At 39.6% G+C, this 21,129-nt stretch overlaps 1 protein-coding gene across 4 annotated transcripts in view; it reads left to right on the top strand.

Moving 5' to 3' along the window:
* DYNC1I1 (dynein cytoplasmic 1 intermediate chain 1) overlaps positions 1-21,129 on the top strand; it is a gene marked incomplete at both ends in the record, with an annotated part of 175,353 nt that overhangs the window by 327 nt on the left and 153,897 nt on the right. For 2 of the 4 annotated variants that reach the window (XM_080339250.1, XM_080339248.1), the window contains 2 exons: positions 1,981-2,095; positions 4,469-4,559. In XM_080339250.1, the coding sequence (XP_080195376.1) occupies positions 1,981-2,095; positions 4,469-4,559 (206 nt within the window). Of the gene's footprint in view, positions 1-1,980; positions 2,096-4,417; positions 4,560-21,129 lie in introns of all 4 variants that reach the window. The other 2 variants (XM_080339249.1, XM_080339247.1) reach the window with 1 other exon arrangement.

The following is a 21,129-nucleotide window of genomic DNA, read 5'->3' as shown; positions in this document are numbered from 1 at the left end:
TTTAGACAACATGATGTGTATGTGTGTGTAAAAAGAAAAATTGGTTTGCCACAATGCTTTTTCCTGGGCTCTCCTTCAATGGAAAGGGAGTGGACAGTGGGGAAAGACAGAAAGAGGGCTTACAGTTTTTTCAAGCCATTACAATCTAAATATATATTTTGAAGACTAGTTTGATTACTAGCTAAGGTAACAGATTTACAATTATTATTCTCCAGTAAAGTAAAACATAATTGCAATTGCATTTTCGTCTTCTGGCATGGGTGCATCTTTCAGTTCTGTTAAAGTTTGATTGACATATTACTGTATTTGTCCTTGACAATATGCATTAGGTTTTTCATTAAGGGATTTGTACTTTTTTTATTCAGTCACTTAGTGGAATAGAGGTGAGAATTGACAGGGAGTGGATATTCATTTTCATGCAAAGTCAGAGAAGCATTAAGTGATTATGTTTCCTTTCCTTCAAATGTCAACACTTACCATAGTTTAAAGCACCTGTTATCCTTTACTAATAACTGGTTTCCTTTTTAACTGACACTTTAATATTGTACATTAATTTCATGGAATTACTGTGGAAATGTGATGTGATCCAAGAAATCAGTATTCCAATTTTGACTGTCTTTTAAATCTTTTTACATTGAAACCATTTTTGTGCAATTACCAATACACCCCCGAGTGATGCTCCTAGAATCAGTAGAGGAGTCCCCCGTAAGCAGAACTTTGCATGTTAACATTTCCAATGTTCATTACTAGCCTGTTAATTAATTAGAGGGAAGGAAGCCAAGCTAATGGCCCAAGGAAGCTATTAAGTCCTTTCCTTTGTCCCTTGCCTCTGATTTTATGCCTCGTGGTGATCTTTTGGTGGTTGAAACTTTCAGTTGACCCTGATAGCCAGATCCACCTTGGGACACACAGCTTGACTGAGTACACTGCAGTGCCAAACAGTAGCACTGTAAATGGAAAAGAAAACCTCCCTGTGTGAAGGTTGAGTGGGACCAGTCAATTCTGAAGCAACCTCAGGATCCAAAGTACAGAGGCAATTGCTGCCAGACATTCTCTGTAAGAACTATGTTGGGATTGCTGTACTTAAGCCATGATAAAATTATAGACGTGACTGCTTGCATTTTGTTTTACTTGCATTACTGGTTTCTGCACTGGACTGCAAAGCGGCACATGGGTTCAGTTCCATCTTCTGCTCAAGAAAAAGGCTGCAAGCCTGGTTCTTCCAATGGAGCACTCTAACCACTAGGCTGGCGTATTGGTGTGTTCCTTCCACCATACTAAACTGGGAAGTGATGAGCCAAATGTAAGGGATTCTGGCTAATGCAGATGTTGCTCCTCCTGTTTCTGGGTCCCAGAAGACCAGAGTGTGAGGAGGCTGATGTGGGGAAGATCAAATGAGCTATAGATATCTAAGCAAAGAGTGAAAGGTCTTGTGGACCGTTAGTTTTGGCTGTTAGTGCCCAGGGCTGCCAAAATCCTGTATTGGACGCATCAGTCCTTTCTTTTGCTCCTGTTAAATGTTGGTGTTTATGACAAAGTATTTTTATTGCCAACAAGTGCGTGGGACCAAATGTACACTCTTAAGCTACGCTACTGAAGTCCAATGAAATTTTATTTATTGATCCTTGAGTAAGTAGGAAGGGGCCATTTTTATTCAGGGTAATGTTACCTTTTATTCTAGGTCAGCTTTTATATTACCTGAATAAGTTGCATCTGATGAGTGAGAGGCAGATGATGTCCATTAGTGTACTGTAAGAATCCTTGCAAATATACTTGCAAAGATCAGTTTTCCCATGCATTCAGGGAAAAATATTGCTACTGAAATGTGGAGTGTAAATTATCTAAGTTATAAATTATTGAAACACAACTAAGTCAATTTCAAAGTGTATCTAAGCAGTGGTGCATGTAAATATTTCCCACACAGTTCATTGCTAGAGTTGATGAAACCTTTTTGTTTTGTTTTGTTTTGTTTTAACTCAGGCTGATCTACAGCAAAAGAAGGAGCCAGCTCAGGAAGATTCAGACCTAGACCGCAAAAGAAGAGAGACAGAAGCTTTGTTGCAGAGCATTGGTATATCCCCAGAACCACCTCTAGGTATTTGAGAGAAGCACACTGTAAAGCATTCAGCTCTGCCACAATGAATGCATTCTTTCTACTAAAGCATGCTTGGCTTTTTGATTTTTGGCTGTATTAGTGAAGTGAACTCTTCTGTTTGAATGCCTGCCATACCATTCACATATACCAGTTCATGGCATTTTCAGTACTTGTCATTGCCAAAAACATCTGTTTCATTTCCTCAGTAAATTTTTGTGAATGTAATGCAGGTTGGTTTTGCATACCAGCAGTGATTTCTTTTCTGATGGACTGTTTTATCTTCTCTCACATCTATCTGATGACCCACAAATAATATTATAAATTGTGTTTTTCATTAGCTCTAAGTTTTGTTTCAAAAATTCAGATCAAGCGTTTGCTGAGGAAGGAGGAGCGTAGTCATGTGGGAACTCCTATTGGTTTTCTTTTACAATCAAGCAAAACTGGAGAAGGGAAATAAAAAGACAAATCACAACTAGCAAAAAGCCTATAATCAGATCATTACTGTAGATTTTAGATCTGGTTTCATGTGCTCAACCTCTTTTTTGGTTTTGATTTTTCAGTTCTAGAATCTGAAGTCCTCAGATTAAAAATACATGTGGCAAAGTTTATAGTATCTGAATATTGGTTACCTTGATTAAGTTCTGTCTCACTTATTGGGTGGCCCTAAAGTGAGAAATTTCCTTCCTTCCTTCCTAGTTATGATATAATGACTGAAGCTTTTAAATACCACTTCTCAGAATAATAGTCTGACAAGTAATGGTTAGGTTATTTTATGTATCATAAAATATGTTTTGTAAATTATATCATAATGTTATTAAATCAGATACATTTTAATGTTCTAGCATTTAAATACTTGTTTTTATCTAGAAATGATGATATATTTTATTATCATACTATTAACTAAACACATATATTTGTGTTGCACATTATCAATTCTTAGTTACTTATTTTGTGTTTGATGTTATCAAAAGAAGATAAAAATTCACATATGAGATGATTCATCTTAGTTAAACAATAGTATTTTGTCCTCTTTCATTCCCTGTATATACACTCACAATTAGTATACGAAGGAGACACTAATTCTGCCTTCACATACACATATGATACCCAGATCTCACTGTGAATATGGAATACATAAAAAACCACGACATACCTGTAACCTGCCAAAGGCCTGTCATGAAGATGAATTCACTTTTCATGCTGCAGTCATTTCTGTGACAGTTTCTAGTGAGAATCTGCATGAAATGTTTGACCACATGGAAAATCCAAGTCTCTTGACAGGTCTGTCATTATACATTATAGAGCGTAACAAAATAGTTTAAAGTTTTACTCTGCTAAATCTATAAAAGGAAATGCACATGATTTAAACCAAATGGGAAACGTTGCTCTTGCATCAAAACTCCTTTTTTGTGTTTTATTCAATGGGGCTTCTTTGAAGAGTACTTGCTTTAAATCTTGACTGGAGCCATCTCTGCATTTTAAATATTTTTGAGAAGCCATTTTAAAAGAAATCAGGATTTTTTTACTTTGTAATTTATTATTTCCTTGCTGAAGAGCTTTAACTCAGGCTGACCTTGAGCTATGAACTTCCTTTCCTGTTTCAGGAAACAAAACTGCCTTTGCATGAAATACGCTTCAAAAGCCCTGGCAAGCCAAGCAGTCAGTCATGTTTAGAACTTGGGCAAATAGCATCTGAACCAAGGGAAATTTTTCCTTGAGTGTTGAAATCATGTCCCACCCAAAACTGAAACTTTATATGACCTAAATTACTTAAGAAAACATGATCAGTGAGCAAACTAATATGTATTCTCACCATCTTTGGGAAATGATTTTAACTTAGCTGGATTTCCTTATTTAGCTTTTATTTTTGATGTTATATCCACACTGCAGCCATAGACCATATCTAATGGACACTGGCTTTTGATTTAAATTCAGATTTTGAAAAGTATGCTTGCTCTATTGCCTACTTAACTTTACCAGAAGAGTTCACTTAGATTTTGACAAGGCAAGCCCCTGATATTTCTTAATACTTCTAAAATCTTTTGCAAGTCAACTTTAAGCTATACCCAAGAAAACAATTACTATTTTATTTCCACAGATATCTCCTCCACTGATTAGCTGTAGATTCCCATTGGGCTTTCAGTCCTGTCTAAATTCATGTCAGTTTTAACACTTACAAAAGACTTAAAATTCACTTGACTCTCTTCCTTTTCTTTTTCTTTCCTTCCTTATTTGCTTTCACCATTTCAAACTCTCCTACTCATTCATCCACTATCATTTTGGTCCATTGGTTTTGATTTGTCTGACACTGCTCTTCATCAGTGCAGTCGCTGCATGTGTTAACATGGGATACCTGTTATTTTCATTATTTAGTCCCAACCCCTATGTCTCCCTCTTCGAAATCAGTGAGCACACCCAGTGATGCAGGCAGCCAGGACTCAGGAGATCTGGGACCCCTAGGCAGGTAAGACACAGAGTCGATGGTAGCATTGAATAAATGTGGTTTTTTTCACGTCGCTCTTTCCCATTTTTACCTTCGCCTCTGTAAATGAGAAGATGCCATATCTAATGTATGCTTTTGTTTCTGCATTATCCACTGTGTGTTACCATCCAGTAACACTGGTCTCAGATGTGAGGTAAATAAATGCATGCAACAAGCGGCTCTTAAGCTACGAGCCACATACCTTGTATTGGAAGCAAGAGCTGAATTTATAATTCTAGAAAGGCCCACAGAAAGCTATTAATTCTGTGTGGATATGCACTAAAAATGGAGGGAAGTGCCGAGTTGTAGAACCTGTTATTCATGTGCATTATCTTTGTTCACATAACCAGTCCCCTTTGAAGTCATCCCAGGTCTAGGCTACCAGGCTACCACAGGTTCTTGCGTGGCTGCTCATTGCAGTATGTGTCATGGGTATTGGCAGGGAAGAGCTTGTAGAGAAACAGGCTGACACGCCGTGGGACCCGCTGGAAATTCTGCCTTGGAGACTGCGGGAGTCAGTTTTGTGCAGAATGGGAGGGAAACAGCCCTTCTTCTTGGAAAGGAGTGGTGGGATGTGTATAAGGGATGGGCACAAGGGCAACCTTCTTGTCTTTGTTCACGTGGCTGAAATAGGAAATGCAAGCGGCAATCACTGAATAACTGCTACTCTGGAGTAGCAATTTTCCTGGAAAAGAAGGGAGGATGCTGCTGGTAAAGGAGCATATGTTCAAGTAAGAAGAAGTCCAAGCAACTTTACTGTATATTTTGAGAAATCTAAAACATTGGTCCCAGTAGCTCTTTCTATATCAAACTAATTCAACATAAAGCTGAGTTGTCAGTTCATCCGAATCTGTGAGCCAAGACTCTGCTAATCACTTGAAAACACAGTGATTGCTCTCTGCAATTAACAGTTGTCAAAGGTAGACACCGTACCTCTACAGACATCAACACTGATGTCACCATGCTTCAGGTCACCAGATTTCATACCACACTGGCCTTCTGCTTAGAAAAATCACACTTCTGTAAGGTGAAATGATATTGTGTCCCTGTTCAGGCAGATGCAGTCACCGTGCGTTGTGATGTGGAGGTTGCACAGCTGCTACTGAAATCTGCTCCACCCTTCTCTCAGGTCTACCCTCTATAAGAAATGGAGAGTGTTAAATAGGAAAGCCCTCGCCTGTAATATATGGCAGTTCAAAACACAGAAAATAGTGTAATGCTTCATTCGTAAATAAATGCAGCAGACTTTAGCAAATCAATGTACTTTGAGCAGAACAAATTTATTTTTAAGCAAAGTACAGTCTGCTGTTCAGGATAAAGTTATTTCCCACAGTCCTACGTGCAGCCATGACAACACCGGCTGGAGACTTCTAAATTCCTTTTTTCTTCTAAACCTTAATGGTGTAACTTTTTTATTATTAAAATAGTGAAATACCCTTGGAAGAATTTATTTTACTGTGACCTATGTTAGCACTTTGAGTCTGTGTCAGCAGTAAGCAAGGAGGGCAGGTGACCAGTGCCTTCACAGTGGAGAATGGTGCTTGTCCCCTTCTTCAAAGCTCATGATGTACTGCATTGTGGTTTTTCTTTTGGGATCAATTTTCTGGGTTGTTGTGGCTATACTAGGAATTCAGTGGCAATCCCAAGACCTTTCTGTGGTCCACCAGTTTGCTGGCCATCCTCTCTGGTATGGAAAGGGCTGTGTCGTGTGCCAGGAAGGCCGCTGGCAGGTGTTTGCCTGGAGTAATTGCTTTGTAGTAATGGAAATTTGATGATGTCTGGTCCAGGCCCTGGGGAATCTCTGTAATCTGTGGATAGTACTAGGTGGCAAATAGCCACTGAGTGCAAGTAGATGTGCTCAATGTGTGGATGTGTGAATGAGTGCACTCAAGCATGTAGGTATGATAGTGCAGTCAAACCTGGAGAGCAAAATGTTGATAGGCCTGTCATCACAGTGGTAAAAAGGATGAAACCACTTCCGCTCTTTTCTCTCTGAGAAATACCTAAACCATATTTCTGACTTATTTTGACTACTGCATATATGAATGCCTGTATATCTGTATGAGGAAGGTTATTCTGCTTCATTTTAACCTATCCTTCCATTTTGCTCTCTATGATAGAGAGAGCACTTTTGCTGAATCCCTTCTTATGCCATCTTGCTTGTAACATCCTCCCCTTTTCCCCATTCTGCTGCAAATTTGCTATACAATGGTAGACTGAGCACAGGCATTAGAGGAGAGCAGATTAGTTCCAAAGCTGCTAATGCCTCAATCTCAGAGATCAGGGCTTCGCTGTTGCTGCTGCTGACACTGCTGCAGAAATAACAAGCTCGCGCAGGCTGGCAGCAATCCTGCATGCAGTCTGGTTATTCGTTGTTGAAGTGTCCTCCAGGGGAAGATACGGGTATTAAAAAAAAAGCTGTGAAGTCATAGATTTTGGTTCAGTACAGGAGAGAGGCCCTGTTGAAAGCTTTGAAGAAAGCAATAATTCTTTGTACATTGTCATTTGAGGCAGCAGTTTCTTGTGCAGAACTACGCTGGGTTATTTTGAGTTATTGGCACTTCTAGTAATTGTCAAACTTAATCTATTGGTCCGAATATCACCGAGTACATCTGAGGTATGTTTTGATTGGCAAGCATGTGATTTCTTACAGAATGGTGAACATAGTTTAGCCAGAAATGCAGGTTTCTAACATGTGCTTTTCAGGAGGACAACTCATAAATTGGTGGGAGTTTGGACAGTGGTAAGTAGTTGTTATCCTGGAACCACAGACATCACTGTACCTTACTTTACAAGATGAAAACTAACTGCTAACTTGATCACCAACTATAATAGTTATATGGGGAGCAAAAGGGCTCCAGCAGACGATGTGCAACAGCAGCAAATTGTTTGGTATTGAAGTGGGACAAAAATAAACCAAGAAAAACTTTGTAAAATTGTAATGGTGAGATAAATCACTAAAGCTATTTACTTAAAGACTCTATTGGATCTTCTATCACTGGACATTTCTCATTAAGGATAATGTGCCTGCTCAACAGACAAATAATAAGTCAAACAATAATTCATTCAGAAAAGTCATACATCATTTTTGTGGCACAGGAAGAAAAGATAAGTGGTCACAATGGTCCCTTTTGCCATACGATTTATAGACTAGTAGTGCTTTTATCCTGCGGGATCATTGTCCTTTATCTCCAGCACAATAGCTAGAGCAACATTGTCTTTTCCCTGATGCCGTTAAACTTATTAAAAGAAGGTGTGGGGCAGATTGTGTAACATCACTAAATTATGGACCCTGTGTAGTCCAGGTTTTTATGTTTGTTTGTTTGGTGTTCTTTTGTTGTTGTTTGTTTGGTTTGTGCTTTGTGTGTTTGGTTGGTTTGTTTTCTGGTTGATTTTTAGTACCAGGTTGCTATTTCTCATAGCCTTTTCACTGGGAGTAATACTAGGCTTTCCAGTTTCCCCCTGAGCTGTGACAGCAACTGTAAGAATGAGCAGATGTTAGATGCATAATGGTGCTAGAGACCTACTGACAGTTATGTTTGAGTGCATTCACTTGGACAGAGAGCCAACTTTTGTTTTATTTTGTGGTCTTGGGGATCAATTCTGTGTAGGCAGAAATGCATTATACTTTGATTCTGGGAGATTTTACCATAACTGTGCACTTCAGAAACAGGTTGAATATGTGTTGCTCTTGGTTATCAGACTGCTCTGAACAATCCATTAAAGCCCTGTTGTTGCACAGCGAGCAACTTCCGTATCTCCATGTTGCTTTGCACAGCCCACTCCACTTCTCTGATGGCAGTGTTGCTTGTGCTACGCAGAAAGGAGAGGAAAATGACATCGCATCGAGAATGGATGCCTGACTCTAGACAGATAGGTTATTGGCTCACAGGGCTTTCTGTTACGATGTACTCAAACATGACATTTTTCACAAGGCAGTGTTGAAGGATCCCATGAAGATTCTCCTTGGAATACAGTATGTTTGGCTCTGTCAGGATAAGTATTTTGTTTAGGGACATTTATACCCAGTGTCTTGTTGCTGATGGTCAGCTTATGCAGACATACATAACTCAAATGTAGATTTCACCTAACTAGATTTGAGTAAATGTTTTGAAGAAAGGGGATGAGTTAAAGACATTTGTCCAGAGCTTTTGTGCTGTAGCATGGTGTGAAATACACATTTGCCTCCACTAGGTTATCAATATGGAGCTGCTTCATGATAACTATATACTTCTCAGCCCTCCCTAGCAGGTAGCCTGAACTTTTGCTGCCTTAGGGTGCCAGAGAAGATGCTGTCATAATACACCTGTCATAAAACAGTGCCTGTGGAGAGGTATGTTTTACTACTCAACATACCTTAGACATTTCCTAAATGTCACCTCCTCAGCAGTCGCAGCTGTGAACAGCATGTTTGTGTCACCTGGGATGGTACACAAGGACAAACCTTGTACAGTGCCTTGGAGCCAGGCAGTGCAATACCAGGTCTTGTGGGCTGAGCCAGCTCTCTGGAAAAGCCCTGGTGTCCTGTCACAGGTAGAGCCAGAGCACTTGGGTTGGTCCACGCTTTGCATGATGGCTCAACATAAGATAGCAGAAATACATCCGTTCTGGAATGATGTGCTCTTGTGGCTGGGTAGCTCTCATGCTAATACTAGGCTGCATTGGCATTCAGTCTTGAGTTACTCTCAGGATGTCCGTGTGTTCATCCTGGTATATTGCACACCTGGAGGGTGTTGCCCTTGTGGACCAAGGTGTGATTTATCTGTGTGGCCCATTTTTTCCCTGTATCCTTCACTGCTTCTGTATATTCCCAGCAAGCTTTATTACCCTGCCATGGTAGGTTTGCAGAGTAGCATCCCGCTTTTACTGTTGAGCTGGATTGTGTGAGTGTGTGTGCAGTACAGTCTCATGTGCGTGGCACTTCCCTGTGTGCATTTTGTACTGGAACTTGAGAATCCCATTAGGCTGTGTATAAGGTTTCTCACCTTCCATCTGCTCAGTAAACTGCACCAGGCTCAGCTGTCTTGGATGTGTAAAGATTAATGTTTGCCTTTCTTTTTACAACAGCTTCATCTGTGGTCTTTTACTTTTGAACTTGCATATTTTGGTGCCCATACATTTAGATGCCTGATTATTTTGTGGCTCCCATAAAGACAAAGATGACAGGAACTATTCTTAGTCTTCTGATAGCTTATTTCAGAGAATGATTACTTGAACGTGGTGTCTTATCTGCTGTAAAATGATGCATGGTGGATTATTTCATACTATTTATTTCACAGTCCATTGGTTTGAGTGGTTTTGTCTGGCTGCAGCTACTAATTCTATAATTATTGTTCTTAGTTGGATTAGGGCACTACATAATACTTATTTTAAATGTTTCTTACCCTAGTTATGTTGTTGTTCCTTTGATGTCACAGTTTTTGAGATGCGTTTGATGCACTGAAATTGGTTAGCTGCCTTCAGTGTGTGAAGTTTGCTTGCAGTAAAGCACGGTCAGTCCTTATTTAGATGAAGCTGTAAATATTTAATGAAAGTTCCAGTGAGAATGAGTTTGAGTGTAGCGTTAGATAGCAAAGAAATGAAAAAATAAAGGGAAATCAGAGGTTTTGTAGCAGTAATGTGCCATTTTTTGTGACAGTAATGTGCTATAGAAGTTAGACTCTGGAATCCTGATTGCCTCATCATCACTACAGTCTTTTATTTCTAGATGAAATGTGGTACATGAGCAATACTAGCAATAGAACAGTTGTCTGTAATGCTGGAAGACTTTTCTCTGAGGAGCCATATCACCTTTGGCTTTGGCTGTTGGCATAATTTTTTGTCCGCTATGTCAGTCTGTCTTGCAGTTTATGTGACCTCTGAATGTGCTCCCAGTTGTACTCCAGAGAATATAGTAGCAGCTGTCACACTGGGTTGGATGTCCTCACTTGTAGGAAATCAAGAGCATGTCTTCTCTCTCATCCTCTTCTGAAGTTTGCTGACAATATTAGTCTGCATTCACGTATGTTTTTATCAGATGTGATTCTGAGTTGCTTCCATCTACCATAGCCACTTAGAGCCATTAATATAAAAGCACATATAACATGTAAAGAGAAATACATTAGGATATGTTTTCTTTCACTGTACTGATGTCCACCCTCTCTTTCTATTGGCCTAATACAGGGAGAAACAGATGTAATTCCAGTCCTTTTTCTCTGCAGCATATTATTTACTCATTTTTCTATAGTTATTAAGTGTTCTGTTTTATAATGCTATAGCTAAGCAGAGACATGAGACTTGCGTTAATGCTGCCTTGCTTCATGTCTGACATTCCAACACAAACAATTATTGTTTCTCAAATATGCAATCAAAAGGAAAAAGGTAGTTCTGGAGCATCTGGGCAGCAAGTGGGTCAGAGGATGTCATTATTGTATTTACCCTTTTACAGTTTTTTATTTAATCTTGCTCACTCTCAGTCAAGACCGAAAAAAAAAAAAAAAAGAAAAAGGCATCTCAGTTAAGAAGTGTGTTCTTACCATATAATATTTGCTGAAGTCTCACAAGTGTATCTAAATGTCACCAAAGTCTTTAGGTTGTGTGCTTTTTAGGCTTTTTGCCTGAAAAGTCAGACTTGGCAACTCAGCTTTTATTTTCACTGTTTTATTTTTAAACAGCTAGAATAGTAATATAACACATTGACAAGTTGAAGAAAGGGCATCAGAATGCCATTCACCCTTTTAAATGTATGCTTTGCTGTTCAATTACACAGATAAAGGATGCAAAGGAAGAAGGTGGATGCTGGGCTCTCTATCATTTATACAGAAAGGAAGGTTTATTGTAGTAAATTGTCTTTTACAGTCCATGCAGTACTTTTCATATCTTGAGCTACAGAAGACATCCCTCATAGACAGTAACAAAACCATGTTTCTGTAAGATCTGCTAAAACCACTGCTGACATAACCCTATCGCCTGGGGCTTAGCTAATGTATCATTAAGTAAATGTATTTGACAGGTTCTGTACAATAATGCTGTTTCATCACTGCCGCTCGGCTTTGCATCACCAGCATTTCATTGTGTTACTGCCCTCACAAACGAAAGGGATCCTTCTTCAAATGTGACCAGTACAAGTGAGCCTGTGTTGTATTGCCTCAGGAGCAGCAGCCATAGCTGTTATTAGTACCAGATTCTTTTTTTATAGTTTGGGGTTTTTTTGAGATCAGTTTATGTGTACAAAGTGGCTTTTAAATGGCTGTTTTAGTGGCATATGTATTTTATAAATGGGCTGAGCCAAAGGGAAGCACAGAACAATGTAAAGACTCTAAAGGAGCTACAGGAAAGACCCAGGGAAAATAATTACTTTGTGGCAACCTTCACTTGAATGGTGTTTTATTAAAAAAAACCAGAAGGATTGCAACCCTATATTGTTATGTAGTGCAGACATGACTCTTTCACAGTGGAGATTCAAGACAAGGGTTTGCTTGGTGGCTAGAGGCAAGCAGGATAACCCATGGGATGCTGGTTTGGGGCTTGGTATGGGATGTTTGCCATTACATTGGTAAGGCAGAAATACACACCCCAGCTGTTAATTTTTTTTTTCCTTATAATTTACTATGACACCATTGTGAGGATCTCTTGGCACAAGTGTTTTATCTTACAGTTTTCAAAAGTGAGGCCAAAATGTGCTTTTCAAAAGTTAAGGCCAAAATGTGCCTTAAGCCTTCTTGAGCTGAATGGTGCTGGCATCAGTGAAGGAGCGATGGTGTTGACCCCGTCCCCTCGCCTGGGCGACCCTGGCTGCCTCACCTATCTTTGCTCTAGGACCTCTCCTGCTTTTTAAAGCGATGCTACAAATCTCTCATGCTTTTCACCGCCAGCCTATTTACAAGACAGTGCCAGGGCTGGCCGGTCTTCCCTCCGCAGAGCATGGCCTGCTCGGTATGGGCATCTGCGCTGAGCTGCTTGCACACCTCATGGCTCTCCCTGTTAGAGTATACAAGGCTGTCACAGTATGTGAGGCTGGAGGAAGGCAGGTTTCTTGCAGTCTTTCCCTCCTTTTGTGCCTGCACAAGAAAAACTACAATCCTTCTCGTTTATATTCAATGTATATTTAGCCCTAGATATCTGAAGCCTCTCCCTGCCAATTTATTTTTATTTTAGCCTGTAAACATAAGCAGACACCTTAGGGACTGATTTTTGGCAGTTGCTTTCAAGTGTCTGTATATCTGACCTAGAAAGTAAGAAGTGTTTTTCAGTGTGTGCCAGTTACAAAGTCAGAATGGTCTGTATTAATTAGAATCATCTGCAATCCTTTTAGCATGTGAGCCTGAGCCTGTGGCATCATTAAGGATTTTCATGCTTTCATTCCTGAAGGATGGATAGAGTTCAGTCCTCCAGATCTTTGATTATTTTTCTCATTAGCAAGCATCTCCATGCTATAAATTAAAGGAGAAGGAAAGATTGCCATTCCCAGGGTGCTTCATAAAATGCCTTGGAAACCTGAGCCCCAGCTGCATACAGAATAAAATGATATTAATGTACAAAGCCCCACTTAACCATTTAGGTTATCAGCCCAGCTGTAGTTACTTCTCTCTAGTTATTTCCAGGCATATCATGGATGTATTTGGTCAGACAATCAAATGATTTTAGGGACTAAAACACTAATCCTCTTAAATCAAAACAACTTAACGTGCTAATGCCAGCTTGGCTTAAACAGTTCTCTTGCACAGAATTTCATCTTAATTTAATTAAATTGTGTGAGATCACCTCCTATGTTAAATTGTTTAACATAAACTGGTACAGTTTGAACATGTAGATGTTTTCTCCTTCACTAGCTTATTACAAAAGATTCCCATTCACAATTTTATGTTTAATTTGAAAAAATAAAACAAGGCTGTGAGTAGCTATTTTAGTAACTAATTTTTAAGGAATTTTCTTCAAATGTGTGAAATCGGAATTGCTGCCACTGGAAAGATATTGATAAAAATCGACATAATTTTTTTTTTTTCCAAGGAGTTTTGAAACAACCTAAGCATTCTATATTAAATTTTTCATAAGTAGAACATTTTGGTTTGCTTTTGAAACTGATTTTGATTCAGAAATTTTACTTACTTTAATAATTCAAAATCAGAATGTGATTTCTGAACTGGTGCGTTAAAAGTTAGATAATTGGGTCATGAAAACTTTTGACATCTTGACTGTTGATGTGAAAAATGTTTGACAACTCTCATACAATGAGGTCTCGTTTCAACCTAGTTATAGCAAAAATCTCAGCCCTTTCTCAAATGATTTTGCTGTTTGTAGCACAAAATAAATTGCATAGAGGAAAGGAAGCACCAACTCTTCTTCCAGCCAGTAGTTACGGGATTTTAGCACTAAAGCAAAAATGAAAATTGGCTGAAATCTTTCACCTCTTCTTCAGCTGAATAATATCAGACCTAGAAATTGTAAATTCCAGCCTTTGTGTTACCTCTGACTCCTCTGAAAGGTTACGGATTGTCTTTCCTAGATTTGACTAATAAATGTAACTTTGTATTTTATGTGATTGTATCCAAAGCCTTGAAGTTTATGAGAAAACTTCTCTTGTATAAACTCTGGATCTAAGTGTCCTAATATACTCCAGTTCCTTTAAAGCATGTGCAGGAGCTGATAACATGTAAAACTTCTCCCACCAAGTTCTTTCTTTACATTTGTGATCATTTCAATTCTATTTTGTCACTCTTGGTATAAAAACCAAGATAAAAATATCATTTTAAAAAAACAATTTTCAGGGTTTGCTACAAGAACAAAACAACTTGTGCCTTCCCCCTCCTGAACATGCTTTTATTACTGCACTTTCAAAATGACTGTTCATGCTGTCCAGCACTTACAGTAAATCTGTGTCAGTCCATAGGCTCGGCAGAACCTTATATTTGACCTTCTGCCCTCGCAGATCCAGCCTCCTACTGACAGTGACCCTCCTGGTAAACCAGCATGAATTTGCAGACTAAGATTTCTGTAGGTATAGCATATAAATTGTGAGAATGACAAGGTTCATTACATTGCCAGGAGACTGTATTCTGTAATGCAGACCTGAATCAAAGGACAGACTTTAAATATACCAAGTAAGTTCAACAGATTGGATACATTTAACTGCAGATCTAATTAGTGGAATTCTGTGAAAATGGGAATCAACAAGGTATTGGTCCTGCAATATGTCCTTAAAATTAAAGGCATGCCAGAGTTGTTCATTCTGATTTAAAAGTCAAGTGGACCATTATTAAATACATTCAGCAGCGTAGCCTTGATTTTAAAAATAATTTTGAAATATACATGTTTTAAAATTATTTGTCTGTGATTTTTTATAAATACACCTTAAAAAAAGAAAAAGAAAAAGTATTTTAACTCATGCCCTTTTGAGAAGGGCTGTTATGGTTGCCAGGCAGCTGAAAGATAGCACTCTGCTCTCAGGGAGGTCAGGGTTGCTCTTTTTATTGGTGAAGACTGGAAGTCAGAGGTGTCAGCCTGCTTGGAAGTGTAAATGCAAGCCCAAGTATCTGGCTGTGCTCCAAGAGTGGTGCCAAACTCCTTGTTAGCTGAATGTATTATGGCATTTGTACTTTATGATTAGCAGCCCAGCTCCAAACACAAGGATGCGTGGTAAGTCACGGCATTCTGCTCTACGAGCATAAGTGAGCGTCTTGTTGAGAGGCACAAATCCTCCCTAGCGGCTGATAGCCATCTTGCTCATAATGTGCTTCAGAAAACAAGCAGCACAAGGAAGGTATTTTCTTTTTGCCAATCCCTTCAAAGTGGAACAGATCTGCAAAACAGAGCACAGATGGCAGCAGAATAGTGGCTTAGATGCAAAGCATCTATTGAGGAAAGTGGTACTTTTCCATCTCTGAGTAGTAGCTTTGAATCTTCTCTTCTTGATGTATTTTGGAGACACACTTAAAATGTATGACAAATATCAGAAAGTGAAAATCATAGTGGAGAAAAATCAAGATTATAACAATCTAGAATGAAAGGCATAAAAACAGTTTATCCAGACACATATATGTTTTTAAACATCTGCAGTAATTTCTCAGAAACACTTTCTTAGTTCAGATTTTCTAATTAACACCAAATAGGAGCTTTGGAGAAACTTAACAACATAGGTAGAACTCTTTAAAATTTTATAACTAAATAACTATGCAACCTTAAATTATTCTGCCCTCTTTTCAGACATTAAAGGAAGTCTAGATACATGATAGATTACATACTGAAATTTCAGTATTGTAATTTCGTGACAATATTTGGTGTGGCATTGAAAAAATGCATTCAAAAAACATCGTAAGTGTTGTATTCTACTGGTGATTTTAAAGTAGGTCTCATATCTCACAGTTGTTGAATCCAGTATTTTTAAGACTGCATGAGGTGGGTGGGACCTGGTTTTCACTATATCACCCGTGTGCAGGTGCACAACAATTCTGAATCTTTTGGAAATTGTAATCCAAGCCTGTATTTTAAGAGCAGGCTCCTCCTTGCATCAAAGTCAAATCCAAGAATGCTGTTATTCTTTATGGGCTTAAGCTTTTTGGTTTGCTCTTTTTTCCTAATTCACTTGTTTTGCTAGCTGCATTTAAAGTTAGAAGAAAGCAAAAAGCAGATGAAAGCTTTCAGGCTCTCAAGTAGCTCTCCTGTCAATGCAGATAGCCCCTTGGCTCTTCGTCGGGTGCTGGCAGGAGATGAAAAGGGGAGCACAGAATCACACACCCAAGAATGACTGAGGTGGAAAGGCACTTCTGGAGATTGTCTGGTCCATCCCCCACTGCTCAGAGCAGAGTCACCCTAAGCAGGTTTCTCAGGCTATGTCCAGTTGGGTTTTGAGTTTCTGAGGGGACAGAGACTTCACAAACTCCCTGGTCAACCTCTTCCAGTGTTTGACTACCCTCACAGTAAAGATATTTTTTCTTATGTTTACGTGGAATTTCCTTTTCTCAGTTTGTGTCCATTGTCTCTTGTGTTGTCACTGGGCATCACCAAGAAAAGTCTGGCTTTACCTTCTTTACTTACCCTCCCAAATCACCCACCCAGGTTAGTTGGGCTGTCTCCAAAAATTATTTGTGTTTAACCACCTCTAAAACCACGTCACAGTTGGAGTTCAAGCTGAGTGCTCTGAACTGATTGCATGGAGCAATCTCCTGTCATTATGTTCATGAGCAGAGAGCCCATGGTGACATATTTCATTGCTGGAGCACTTTGCTTAGATGCCTGAAGATGATATAAATACTCACTGCGATGTCAAGACTGCCTGCTACCACAGATGGGGAAAATGAAACTAGTCACATTCACATCATTTTAGAAGCATTACTCTGGTAAGCAAAGGTGCTTTGAGACACCATATGCTGTGGGTGACTCCATATGCTATGGGTGAAGTCCCTCCTTAATTTCTGTTTTCTCGGTTTACTAACAGTCTATGCTCTCCTTAATTGGATTGACCTTTGATTTTTGATTTCTGAAAACCTCAGCACAGCTTAATCGGTGCAGTCATGGCACACTCCACTGTATTTTAGGGTTAGGAGGGCATAGCTATTTCTCACACAAAGGGCAATTTTAGGACATTGGTGTTGCTGCAGGGGAAGATACTGGTTTGGGACCTGTCAGGTCTAATGGTCTTTCATTAGGAAAACACATGGAAATCTCAGTTCAGCGGATACCTTGGGACTCAGTACACTGTCAGTGTGGTTTTCTCCTGGTCTGGAAAGCACAACAACTCTTGGTGACAGGAGATGCCAGAAGATGGTGTTTGCTTTCCTCCAGTTCTGCTTGAAGGTGTGATTTGCACTGCTGCAAAGAGATTCCTGCCCTGCAGGAGAAGTGCAGGGTTTGCTGTTGTTCTGCGAGTAGCCTTTTTCAAAAGCATGGATTTTCAAGCCTGGTTGCTCTTGACCTGGGAAGGGAGAGTGGGAGGAGAAAAGAAGTCATGCAGAACACATGTTCTGCAGCATCAGCAACAGATGAGGGAGGATTTGATTTGTAGTATCAGGGAAGCAGTCAGAACTAAGTTGTCAGCATGTTGCACACTGGTTGAATGAAAAGTGTTGGACTGAGGCACTTATCAGGGCCAAGTTGTACTGCAATATGACCATGATTCCAGATATTAAATATCATTTTATGATGGTGATTTAGTAAGAATATGTATTGGTGCTAATGCCCCACATGTTTCATATACTATCCCTGAGGCCAGAATCAAAGTTGCTTAATTTAGCTGAGAAGTTCACATGGAGTCCAGACGGTTTCAGATGACAGACTCCATGCTTCATTAATGCATTCTGAGGTTAGGAACTCTCCAAAAGAGTTCGAATTTTTTTAAAAATGTATTTTTAGTTTATTTATTTTAGTCTTTTGCACATTCATAATCTACATAATTGACATTATGCAATCAGAATAAAATCTTCTGGAAGATTCCACAGGTCATCGTAACAGATGGTGGAGTGCCTGGTTTTCCATGGTAGTAATAATACAGAAAAGAGAATGTTTCTGTTCAAATTCCTTTCACCTCCCAGCTAAAATTTTGCAATGGTCTCTGTCCTCTTAAAACTGTGCTCTGAGGATCTCCCTAATGCTTTGAACATGAATTCAGAATACAAAAGCGTAACAAGTTGCTTTACTATCCAATCCTTTAATAAATGAATGACAACTGGGTCTCTTCTTTCTATTTATTTATTTCTACAGGTTATTCCCCTACTGATGGGGGGAAAAAGAAGATGCATTGTATCAAAATTATCTGGTACGTTTTCAGTACTAAGAGCCAAAACAGCACCCACATTAATACTGTCCTAAATTCAAGAAGAAAATAGATTATTGACATCACAATACAGAGCAAATTGGGAATACTAAAATATTACTATCTAAAGGAAGAGAGTCAAAGCAGATCAGTGTAAAGAGAGGTTATAACACTTGTACCTTGCCTACTTAGTGCAAGATCTAAAAGCCCTCATTCCCTTCACGCTGCTTTAGAACAATTTGTTATTTGATAATAGTTACAGCTTTTTATCCTGCAATCAGCCAAGGGCAGCGTTTGTGCACCAGACTTGTAAAAGAAAGATTGATAGCAGGGCTATTGTTTGTCACTGTGTGGGAGACTTATATAGCAACCAGCTTTGAAACAATGTTGGGTAGTTCTGATTAAAATAGTGTCTGTGCTGTCTGGGTGGTGGGAATGGTCTGATCTGGCTTAGTCCTGACCAGGCTGCTTATGCTGGGTGCGTTTCCAGGGCCCCTTCCCATGCCCTGTGTCCCTGCAGGAGGAGGCTCAGCTCTGATGGTCTGCAGGAGCTTTGTGGAAAGCACAAGTGAGCACTGCCTTCCCCGGCTTGGTCTAATGCTTGTCTCCTTTCCCAATAAAAATGTTAAGGTAAAAAGTTTTGTACCTGTTCTCCATAGATCTGTGCCAAAATCCATTTAATCCATTTAGAGGGACATTCACAAACTTGTGCTCTGAAAGGGTCCAGAGTGGGAGGACCTCTGCCTGAGAGCTGACCTACTGATCAAGGAGTTCTCTGGCCCATGCATTTGGCTTTGGGCTCTGTAACGTTACTCCCTCTGACCCTGTCTTTGAGTGACTGGAAGTGTCAAAGCTGATTTCAGTTTTCTTTTATGAAGAAGGAGGGAAGGAGGGAAAGAAGGGAAGGAAAGAAAGGAGAAAGGAAAGAAAGGAGAAGGAAAGGAGAAGGAAAGGAGAAGGAAAGGAGAGGAAAGGAGAGGAAAGGAGAGGAGAGGAGAGGAAAGGAAAGGAAAGGAAAGGAAAGGAAAGGAAAGGAAAGGAAAGGAAAGGAAAGGAAAGGAAAGGAAAGGAAAGGAAAGGAAAGGAAAGGAAAGGAAAGGAGAAGGAAAGGAAAGGAAAGGAAAGGAAAGGAAAGGAAAGGAAAGGAAAGGAAAGGAAAGGAAAGGAAAGGAAAGGAAAGGAAAGGAACAACGGCACCTAATCCTTTTCTTCATGAAGAAATCTCTGGGGAAAGAACTCACGTGCCAGATTTGAAAAGGATTGGCACTGCTTTTTCACTGAGATCCAATGGCATTTCACAATCCCTGCTGAGAACTGTCCACAGGAGAACAAGCATAATGGTGATGCTCATCCAAATGGTCAAGGAATGTCATACGCTATGTCTGCTCATAACAAACAGATTAGCTTTAATTTCCTGGTCTGGATGACAGCACAGGCTATTCAACATTGTCTTTTGGGTTGCTAATCCTCAAAGAATCTTTTTCTGTGTTATTGCCATGGAAGCTGGCTAAATTGCAGGTCCATATTACATCTTTACTGTTCACTCACTTTCATTTTGATCTGCAGACATTCTTCAGGTGCCAGGAAGAGGAAAAGGAGAAATCAATATTGTTTCTTGAAACATCTAGTCACTTCCCGTGTACTCCAGCCTCCCTTCTGTGGGCACAGCCACTTGCATTTTGTGTCTCCTAGGGCAAGAGACTTAGAACCAGAAGATCTGCTACCTGCAACCTCATCTTCTGCAGTAACATTGCCTAGCCAAGCTTGAGAAGACAACACAGCAGATTGCTTCCTTACCTATTTTTCAAGACATTGCAAGTGGTAACACAACAATGCAAAGAGAACAATTACCATTTGGAGCACAAATCTAGGAAATGTTTTGCAGATGCACTAAACCAGTTGAAAACAGTTGTAATCAGGAGTCAAAGAGAGTTGCTATTAAAAGTATGCATCAATATCAAGACTGGTGAAGTCTCTATGTCAGAATCTAGATAATGAAATACTTAAGGCAGGAACATGTCTCCACTACATGTAGGGTCTGCATGTAACAAATGATGGTCTGAACCATAGATGTTGCTGTTCTCATGTTTTGGGGATTTGAGTTTTGTCTTGAGCATGGGAGATCTCTAAATTTATTTTGTTTAGGCATTCAGCTGAGTACAAGGTGAAAGTGCCCTCTCTTGTAACTTGGTCTGGATTCTTGGAGGTGGAGTGTAGGGGCTGTACCTCTTTAGACACCTGTTGCAAGCTCTTGTTTTCATCAGATGATAATAGAGATGATAATAGAGTTCTTTCTGATGGAATAGTCTTTATCCCTTGAGAAATTTTGTAGGTTTGAAAGTGGATGTGGGGTGGGGGGCGGGGCAGAAAACTGAAACGGGTTATATATGTTTTCTTGTCAGTGTTTGGAAATCCTGGATATGCATGTATAAATAGCCCCTAGGCAGCTATTAGATTAGAAACTGGCATTTACATAGCAAGCCCTAATACATGCTGCTGATCTTGGTGACATTATAAGAGTCATTTTCACAAAGATACCATTTTTAATGGAGTATCTATAACGCGTTGTTCACTGATGCCTTTGCTTTGCATCACACATTCAGATCCTTATGTCTGCTTTCCTTTCCACTGTATCTGAGCTACAGTCAAGTTACAAGGAAAAAATCTGGATTGGTGAGGCCGCACCTGGAGTATTGTGTTCAGTTCTGGGCCCCTCAGTTCAGGAAAGATATTGAAGTGCTGCAGTGGGTCCAGAAAAGAGCAACAAGATTGGTGAAGGGACTTGAACACAAGACCCATAGGGAGAGGCTGAGGGAGCTGGGGTTG

This window comes from Nesoenas mayeri, assembly GCF_963082525.1.
Source record: "Nesoenas mayeri genome assembly, chromosome: 2".
Classification (NCBI taxonomy): Eukaryota; Metazoa; Chordata; class Aves; order Columbiformes; family Columbidae; genus Nesoenas; species Nesoenas mayeri.
Note: the sequence above shows the minus strand (reverse complement) of the source record. Positions and strands in the feature narration are given on the sequence as shown.